Source organism: Gallus gallus, chromosome Z, assembly GCF_016699485.2.
Source record: "Gallus gallus isolate bGalGal1 chromosome Z, bGalGal1.mat.broiler.GRCg7b, whole genome shotgun sequence".
Taxonomy (NCBI): Eukaryota; Metazoa; Chordata; class Aves; order Galliformes; family Phasianidae; genus Gallus; species Gallus gallus.
Window position 1 is genome coordinate 63,468,843 of NC_052572.1, and position 9,027 is coordinate 63,477,869.

Sequence of the window (9,027 nt, forward strand, 5' to 3'; positions counted from 1 at the left end):
TTAGGAAATACTACTTCTCTGAAAGGGTGGTCAGGCACTGGAATGGGCTGCCCAGAGAGGTGGTGGAGTCACCGAGACTGGTGGTGTTCAAAGAGCGTTTGGATGTTGTGTTGAGGGACATGGTTTAGCGGGAACCACTGGTGAAGGGTGAATGGTTGGACTGGATGATCCTGTGGGTCTTTTCCAACCTTAGCGATTCTATGATTCTATGATTCTATGACTAGGTCTGTAGCAGCAAACTGCTCTTGTTCTCATGCGCTGGCACTGCTCACTGCTGAAGCCCTCATGAAAGCTGTTTTCCTTTCACCAAAATTATTCTCCCCCTGGAGTCTCCACTTCATCCATGCAGGGGAACTCCTCTGTGGGCCATGCCAAATGAAGGTGTGAGACATATCTGATGAACAGGTCCAACATTTCACAAGCAGAGGTTAAAGCAGTTAAGTCACATTCCTGAACATTTGAAGAAGGCAAGCTGTTTCGTTCTATGCTTTGTAATGTCTTTATCACGTTATCACACTGTCTTTATCATTACTTGAATTATGGTAATGTCACTGACAAACCACAGGAGACACAAATAGATGTGCAAAAACCTTGCCAAAAACATGCTCACCCGCCAAAAGTTTTCTATGTAAATCAGCAGGCAAAAGGGAGAAAACAGGGACAAAGTTAGTTACACAGCACAGCAGAGTGGCAGAGATAAAATCAGAAAACGCATTTCCCCAGTCCTGGGAAATACTTTATCAGTTGGACCATGCTGCGTCCTGCTGTCACTGGAATGAATTTTAATAAATTATTCCAAGTATAACAGACTTACCTTTAGGTAGCATATATGTTATAGCTAACGTAGAGCACATCCATATGATGCTTTTTATGTTTAACAACATCTTGATCTACAAATAAAGAGAAACAGAATGAGTGGTTAGTATAACATTGAGTCCTTACAAAGTGTAGCAAGTCGGTACAACTCTATTTATCATTGGTTGACACCAGAAGCAGTCGTGAGCTCAAAAAAATGATGTTCAGCAGGACAGTGAATAATAATATTCTGATCTTTCGCCATTTTATACTGTTTTAAATCTAATCTCACACAGCAACAGCAGTCCATAAGTACAGCATGATGACTTCTTCCTCCCATAGAGCTGCCAATTCAGATGCAGCCTCCAGGAAGTTCTGCGTCCATAACACAGACTGCCTTATCAATTAGCATCAGCAAACAACCTTAGTTTGAAAAGAGGCTCCCACATTAACTTCATGAATTCTGAGCATGAATCAACATCTGCACTATGACCCTTTCCATCTACAAATGTCCTGCTTTTAAAAGTGCTGTACATATTATTTCATAGTGGAAATTTATTATAGTGGCAATGCAATATAGATTCTAATGGCTGTATAACACTAACTCATAATGAATTTCAGTTTATTGAGTCTGCAGTAATAAACAAACATGTCAATCCCCTTTATGCTCGCTTATCGCTTCTTTTACAGGCTCCATGCTCTAACAGCAGAAAACACATATAACACATACATAATACATTGCATGTTCATAATGGTATGTCCTCATTTTTATTCCAGTTGCTAATTACACATCTGCAAATATCCCGCAAACTTAAGAAGCCTTCTAGCAAAAGCACCACAATTCCCATAAATGTCAACTATTGGAAACATAGAATCATTAAGGTTGGAAAAGACCACTAAGATCAGTTAGACCAACAGCTGACCACTCACCACCATGCTTTTATAAACAATCCCTTCCCCACACAGTTATACATACGCACTACTGAGGCATCAAAAGGCATAGCTCTCAGCAATGATTTGTCAAATGCCCTTCAACAGTTTTAAATCACAGAACAGTGAGTTTCCTGATACTGCTGTCAAATTATGCTACCTGGCTCGGAAATAGGCAAGAAATCTGAACTCTAAGATAGACTACAGCTGAACAGCAAAATAGGGATTAAACAGATTTGTGTTACTGCTATGAACTGTGTATAACACATACATTTTCTGCCATTTTTTACATTAGCATTTTAGTTATTTTGTATTTATATGTAATGTTGTAGGGTTTAACAAATACACCCACAAAATTCTGTAAGCTATACTGAACAGGAAAGTGAAACACGCAGAGTAACTTCTTCAGAAAATTACTGATGATGTGTTCAACTCCAGGAAAATTCCCTACACCGATAACAGCTGCAGCCCATACTTCACATGAATCTGTGTGAACTGGCACCTGACCTGCAAGGGCTGAATGGTTCAGAAAAGACGCAAAACATCTCAAATGAAGACTTTCCAATGAGGCAATCTCTAACATAACAGCATCATGCTCAAAATTCCCACCCAAAAGGGTTGAAAATCCAAGCCATTTTCATTCCCTATATGCAGATGGCCAGGGCTGGCTGGTTGCACTGGGAAACATACGCTGCAACCTATTCCCAGGGCGTGGAGGAAAGAATACAGCTGCTTTCCATGGAGCAGGCTGCACACTGCCAAAGATGCCTCATCTCTGCTTCATCCATTTGACAGAGCTCACAGCACGATGTGATATCACTGATTTGGCAATATTAACTTCACTAAAATTGCACTTTTCATAAGCGAGTCCCAAACAAGAACCAAGACATCTCTGACTTTATTCATTTTGAGCCCCATCCTCCACTAAGCTTCTTCTGAGGACTCGAACACTAGCTGGCTGTTTTTATCTTTCTCCCAGTTTATACAAGCAAGGTTGCAAATGGAGAACACACAGGTGTTTATTGCACAACTAACTTTAAAAACCTATTCCGTGCCTCAGAATACTATGCCCCCATAGAACACTGTCAACAGTAAGAAGGTTGCACTAGGTAAGAGCTGCAGACATCAGAATTCTTTGAATGCAGTATGACAGTTTTCAAATAAAGGGAGACACATGTTTTCTCAGATAAACACTCAAGTCATCCCTGTTATTACACAACATCTCAGAAAATGAGAGGTCACCGTGAGCCTGCAGATGTGCAGAAACCAGAAGATGCTTCAAGCATCTCTGTGTCCTGAAACCACTGTAAAGCACCCAGGCAATTGCCAACTAGCTCCTGCAGCAATGCAAGTACTGTGAAGACGGGACACAAAGGAGATCCACAGTGTTCTCCAACCTCAAAGATGGTGAATGCAAAAGCTCTGGCCTTTCTGAAGACATGGTAGTTCCAGACCTTGCGAGCTGTTCTGTCCACATGTGTTTCCCATGTGTCACACACTGGCTGCATCAACAGCTAAACAAAAATCTAGAACAAACTATTTACAAGTTTAGCTTTCCATGTTTACCCATACACTCCACATCCCTTCTCCCTCAGTAGGCAACCATGGCTTTTGAGACCAGAAACAAGGGAACTGGACAATGGGATCAAACAAACTCACAGTGGAAAAAGAACAAATGACTTTCCAGGAAGACAGGTATGAAGCACCGAAGTGGGGTGGGTTGCATGCTCCTCTGCAGTAGCTGCTGCTCTGTCAGTGGACAACATGTACCCATGCAAGGTCTTGTGTCCCCAGAAGCTCACTGAAGTACTGTGACACAAAGTGGTGCAACCAGTCCCACATGTGGGTAAATCCATCAGACCTGCCACCATACGGCAGAGCTGCTGAGAGACAGCTGCAGTTGGTATATGAAAGATCTCACATTCTCGTTCCTGCCCACCTTGCACACAGAGTACCATGCCTCCAGCATGATGCTGGTAACAGTGTTAACATAGTTTGAGGAATCTTACTGTAAAAACATCTTCAGCTTTCAGCCACTGAACTCAAAAAAAAACACATATACTCAAAACGTAATGGGGAAACAGAAAAGACAACTGCAGAGAAATGGCTTCCAAGATGCCTTGTGACCGCTGAGGACCAAACCATGAGAGCACTCATGGTTGGGATCTTGACTTGGCCCTGTGATGAGGACTGATGAAATTATATTTGCTATAGTGAGAGCTCACACAGCTCAAAAAAAAAAAAAAAAAAAAAAAAAAAGTATTGTACATGAACACAGATCTTAATATGAGACACCTGCCAAAAAACCCCACCCAGCACTTCAAAAATCTCCTCTCACTCAATTTTCTAAATCTCCTCCACCATGAGGCCTTTAAACAATGAAAAATGTTGGGGGAAGGGTTCAACCCTTAGGTTCATGAGCATCACAAGTACTACTGCCATGCAATACGCCATGCATGAGTTTTCACAGCCCGGCCCTCCATGGGTTCATATAAACACTCATGGGTTACAAAGCGCTGCTCTACCACAGCTGGCAGAATTAAATGTGAAATTGACCCATTACTCTGTCTGAGAAACAGTGGGCAGATGCAAACAGCAACACCCAGCCCAGCCCCAACAGCAGTCCAGCCTGGAAGGAGCACATGGGCTCTCCAGGCAAGCACCAATCTCCCTCAAGAGCAGCCTGCAAGGCAGAGGAGCCTGCTAGCAACCAGTACCTTAGCCACTCAGGACACTGTGATCAGACGGGGCTGCTCCTGCAACAAAATCCTTGCTCGAAGAGTGGTTTGCATTTCTAGTCCTGCCCTCTATAAAAGCCTCTGCTGGCTGGCTGCAGCAGTAAGTATGCAGTAAGTAGCTAAACTCTTTCCAGTCACACCTTCACCATGAGCCTTTTTTTTTTTCCCTTAGTGTTGCTACACCTAGAGGAAGAGAAAGCCATAACACTACAGACATAGCAAGAAAGTCCTGCCAACTAAAGACTGCACGATTTGAGAAAGTGTTTAATTTCCACCTCCTATTTAAAAAAAAAAAAAAAAAAAAAAAAAAAGTATCTTACTTCATGTGACCACACTCGGGTTGCCTGTTGGCAGGTGTCCAACTGGACTGGTCCACTTCATTCGGAGCTGCTGCACACAGACTGATTCATAGCAGTCATTTGCATCACGTTTCTAAACTGGATGCAGCTCCGAGCTTTAAGCAAAAGATACCAAGTCCCTGATAAACTGTACGTCTCTGAAAACTAATGGTGGCGGTTCTCCCTTCAGGAAGAGAACAGAGCTCCTACTTTTGCAGGCGCTGCTCCTTCCCCTACAACAGCAGAGAGTCATAGGAGCAGTAAGTTCTGATCAAATTCCAGCTTGTGTTTAGTTTACAGTACAAGCTTGATCTCACACCAATGCTATTTTAATTTAACCAGATGGGAGAACATCATGTCTCTCTAATTCCAGGTTAAGAATTCTATGAACTGTCCTGGTGTGGGACAGACTGAGATGAACCACACAAAAGGTTTCCCTTCAGTTGGAAAAATGAGAAATTAACTACCGTCTGAGAGGTAACAGTGTCATAAAAGGCTGCAGCTTCTCAGGTCACACCAAGACTGATTCAACATATGCTCTGCAGTTGCACGAGATGCAGAGCTGTATGTTGAGTATGAAGAAAGTAGTCTCTGCCCATTTAACCTCTTTGTCTGTATAATGAAGTAAGGTTCATGCCAAGAAAGAATAATTAAAAAAAAAAAAAAGGGGGAGCGGGGGGGGGGGGGGGGGGGGGAAGGAAGGGAAATAGGAGAGGAGAAACACCTAAGAGAACCTGGCACTAGAGTTGTAAGTCGAAGTTGCAGTACTTACTAATGGGAAAAAAAGTAAACTGCATTACTTTCCAGCTCAGCCCAGGCAAGCTGGAAATGACCAATCCCAGATGCAGTGCCTTTCCTACTGCCTCCTGAGAACTGGGCACTGGGACATTCTCAGCTGATATCTGTTCTCGAGGTTCTGTACTTTCTTTTCTGCTGGCAGGGTTTTGATCCCTTCATGCCATCTGACTGTTAACTGCAGACACGTACCAGCTTTACTGTAAGTGCCGTTTAATTGACTTTGCTACTTTCACTGCATCTCTGTCGTGTGATTTATCAGCACGCTGTGTTGTCACATGGTTGTCTTGGCTTCCATCTAAGTCATCATTGTCACCTGCTGAGCCTGTTATCACTTCCAAAGGTCCTCCTATGGCCTTCACGAAGGCCGTGGGGCATCTGCTGCATCCTCACCTCGGGCCCAAGGGGCACTCCCCTCACCCCAGAGGGCAGGCAGTCCAGTCTGTGGCCCCAAATAGGGGCACAGATGGGAGAGTGACCAGAGCACAGCATGTTCTGGTGATCGCCATGCTGGCAACTGTGGGGAACCCTCAGGACATCCCTGAGGACATCCCATAGGCCTGCGCTAATTTAAGCCAGAAGCAGCTCTGGGCTGGCAGGCGGCACTACAGAGAGGTGTGAGGAAGCTGCCCGAGGAAAGCAGGGTGGCTCAGCCTCGTTTAGCTCTGCCCACCTCTCCCCGCACCTCCACACGGAGCTGAGGCCCCGGGCCCCAGCTACTAGGCACTCTGGGAAGTTGAGGTCGTGCTCCCCCGGGTACCCGCAGTGCAGAGGGCAGCAGGACAGGCCGGGCAGGGACAGGCACTCCAGCCATGAGGGGGGCACTGAGGCGCTCACACAACATGTCCGCCTCTCTGCTCGTTCTGTGAAAGCCGTTACCAACACAAGATATGCTACCCCTCAGGGCATAAACGCAGGGCTCTCAGAAACAAAGCACACGGCGACGACTGCTGCGCCGGCGGTGCCCCGACGGATGACTCGGCGCAGTCCCGAAGGGTCCCCGTGGGCCCGCTGCCCCACGCCGGCCCCGGGCCCGCCCCGCACCACCACCCCTCGCCAGAGGCGGGAAAGACGCCGTCCCCCGCCCCGCCTCATCGCGGTGCCGCCCTGCTGTCACACCGCGCCCACCCGCCGGCGCTCGGCGACCATTTTATCCCCGTTGTCATTCCCCATTCTCCTCCCGAACGTGAGCAACGCCGCAGGCGGGAAATTAAACACTCGTACAACCACAGCTCCCCGCCCCGCCGCCCGTCAGCGGCGCCACCGGACGCCGCCAGGGGGCGCCATAACGCTGCCGCCGCCGCGCTCCGTCCCGTCCCGTTCCTCGAGAGCGGCGGGGCCGCGCCCGGTGGCAACGGGACCCCCTACCGGCCCCGCCGCGGGATACGGCCGTGCGGCCGCCCTCGGCGCCTGTGGGAGGGGGCTCCGGGCGAGGTTTCAGCGCGCTGCTAGTGAGACCCGCCGGCTGCCCCCGCTCCGGCCATCAGCACATCCCCGGGGTCCGCCCCGCCGCCGCAGCCAGCGTTCCCCGCCCGCAGCCAAGTCTTACTCATCCCCTTTTGGAAGGAAACTTCCTTCTTTCTCCCTTTTTTTTTTTTTTTTCCCCAAAAAAAGAAAAAAAAAAAGAAGAAGGAGAAGAAAAACCACTCCAACATTTACACTCTAGTTGTCCTGGGATGGATTTCTGCAACACGTTTCAGATCCTTAAAAAAGGAGAAATAAAAAAAAGAAAAATTAAAAAAAAGGGGGGGGGGGGGGGATAACAAAAAAGAAAAAATGCCACTGGGGCTTAATCCCGATGCCCGAAGGGAATGGGGGTGGCCGGGAGAACGTGACAAGTGGGACAAAGAGGGCTGGCCCGCGCCCCGTCGCCCCTTTGTGTGGCGGAGTCACCTCGGGGCCGCCCGTGGGGGCGGATGGAGGGACAGAGGTTGTACGCGGGGCCCCATCCCCTGCAGTGGGTGCCCGACCCTCCGGCAAGCCCCCCTCACCCACCCACCGCACACACAGACCCTCTTTTTCCCGCCGTCGGAACTCCCTTAATTCCTTCCACGATGCTCTCTCACTTTCTTTGTGACACAAAGGCGAAAAGCCGAGGGGCGGCGGGGGAAAGCAGTGCCCCGTGCCCCCGAGAGCCGTCCGTGGGCTTTAGAGGGGTCGCTTCGCTCCGCTGACCCCGCGGTCTCTCCCCGCGCCCACTGCCAACCTCTCCCGGCCATGGAAATGTGGTTCGGACGGTGCCCGTTCTCCAGCTCCTCCGAACAGATGCTGCTACCCGAGCGCCTCTGCCCTGGCAGCAGCTTTCCAGAAACACGAGGGGAAAAAAAAAAATTAAAAAGAAGAAAGAGGTAAAGACAAAAGAGAAAGAAAGAAAGAAAGAAAAAAAATGAGAAAAAATGAAAAGGGGTGGGGGGGGTGGGGAGGTGGGGTGTGGGGAGCACACAAGGGCGGAGGAGGCTGAGCGCACGCTTTTCCAACGCAAGGAAACCTGGTGGCCGGAAAGGTTCCCTCTGGCCATTCCCTGCTCCTGCTGCACGAGCGCTTTGTGTCTGCAGTAGCCGTAGGAAATAGCTTCCTTCTTTCTCCCCCTGGAGAGAAAGTGCCCCATCCCACACCAAGGTGCAGCTCTACCTTCCCGAGCAACCGGTACGAAGACTTCTGCCGGGGCACCCACCCCAAAATTGCCCAGTTCTCTTTGTTCTCCTCTTTGCACCGAGGAGTTGCGTTGGGTGCTCGGGCATCCCTTCTCCTCTCCTCCGGCTGTCGCTGAACTTACCCCAGGTTGTTTAAATTCATCAGTCATTACTATCCTCTCCCGCCTAAGGTTTGCCGTTCAACTCTTTGTCCTTACAGGTACCGACAGCGAAACGATCGCTTTAAACCTCACGCTAGGTGTTTGCCGGAGACCACACGTAAAGGAGGGGGTGGGGGGAAAGCGCGTTAAAAAGAGTTATAGTTACCTTAAAAGGTAGCGTATTGCAGAGATTGCAAAAAAATCACAACGCGGTGGCCAGGCTAGTCCAGAGATCCCAGTGGCCGCATGAACGAGTAAATTCCCTGGTTGGTGCTGGAAGGAGGTGCTGGTTCCGGGGGTCTCCCCTTCGTCCCAAGCCTCCCCTCCCTCCCTTCCCACCGGCGAGCACCTGCCTGCGAGCCGCGCCGAGCTGCGGGCACACGGAGCTCGCATGCAAGTTCAAATGCGAGTCTCAGCCACCCATCATTATTATATCGTTGTACCGTCAGCGCTGCAGAGGAGGGGCGCTGGCTGGGCGAGAGGAGGGTTCTCAGACTCCACCAGAGCCTCCTCGCGTTTGCAAGGCTCCCGCAGCCAGCAGCTGGGCGCGGGAGAGACCCCGGCTCCGCGCCGCCCCCGCAGGCAATGCAGGGGTCCCGTAGCCCCCCGAGAGCCGGGGAGCCCCGCACGGGTCCCT

The 9,027-nt window shown here is 49.3% G+C and overlaps 1 protein-coding gene across 2 annotated transcripts in view; it reads right to left on the reverse strand.

Annotated features, from left to right (window-relative positions):
* VCAN (versican) overlaps positions 1 to 8,694 on the reverse strand; it is a 106,360-nt gene extending 97,666 nt beyond the window's left edge. Inside the window, exons 1-2 of one of the 2 annotated variants that reach the window (XM_040655380.2) lie at positions 8,373 to 8,460; positions 807 to 890 (exon numbers count right to left, since the gene is read on the reverse strand). In XM_040655380.2, the coding sequence (XP_040511314.2) occupies positions 807 to 890; positions 8,373 to 8,399 (111 nt within the window). In that variant the 5' untranslated portion in view covers positions 8,400 to 8,460. 2 annotated transcript variants of the gene reach the window in all.
* Between the last annotated feature and the right edge of the window lie 333 nt (positions 8,695 to 9,027).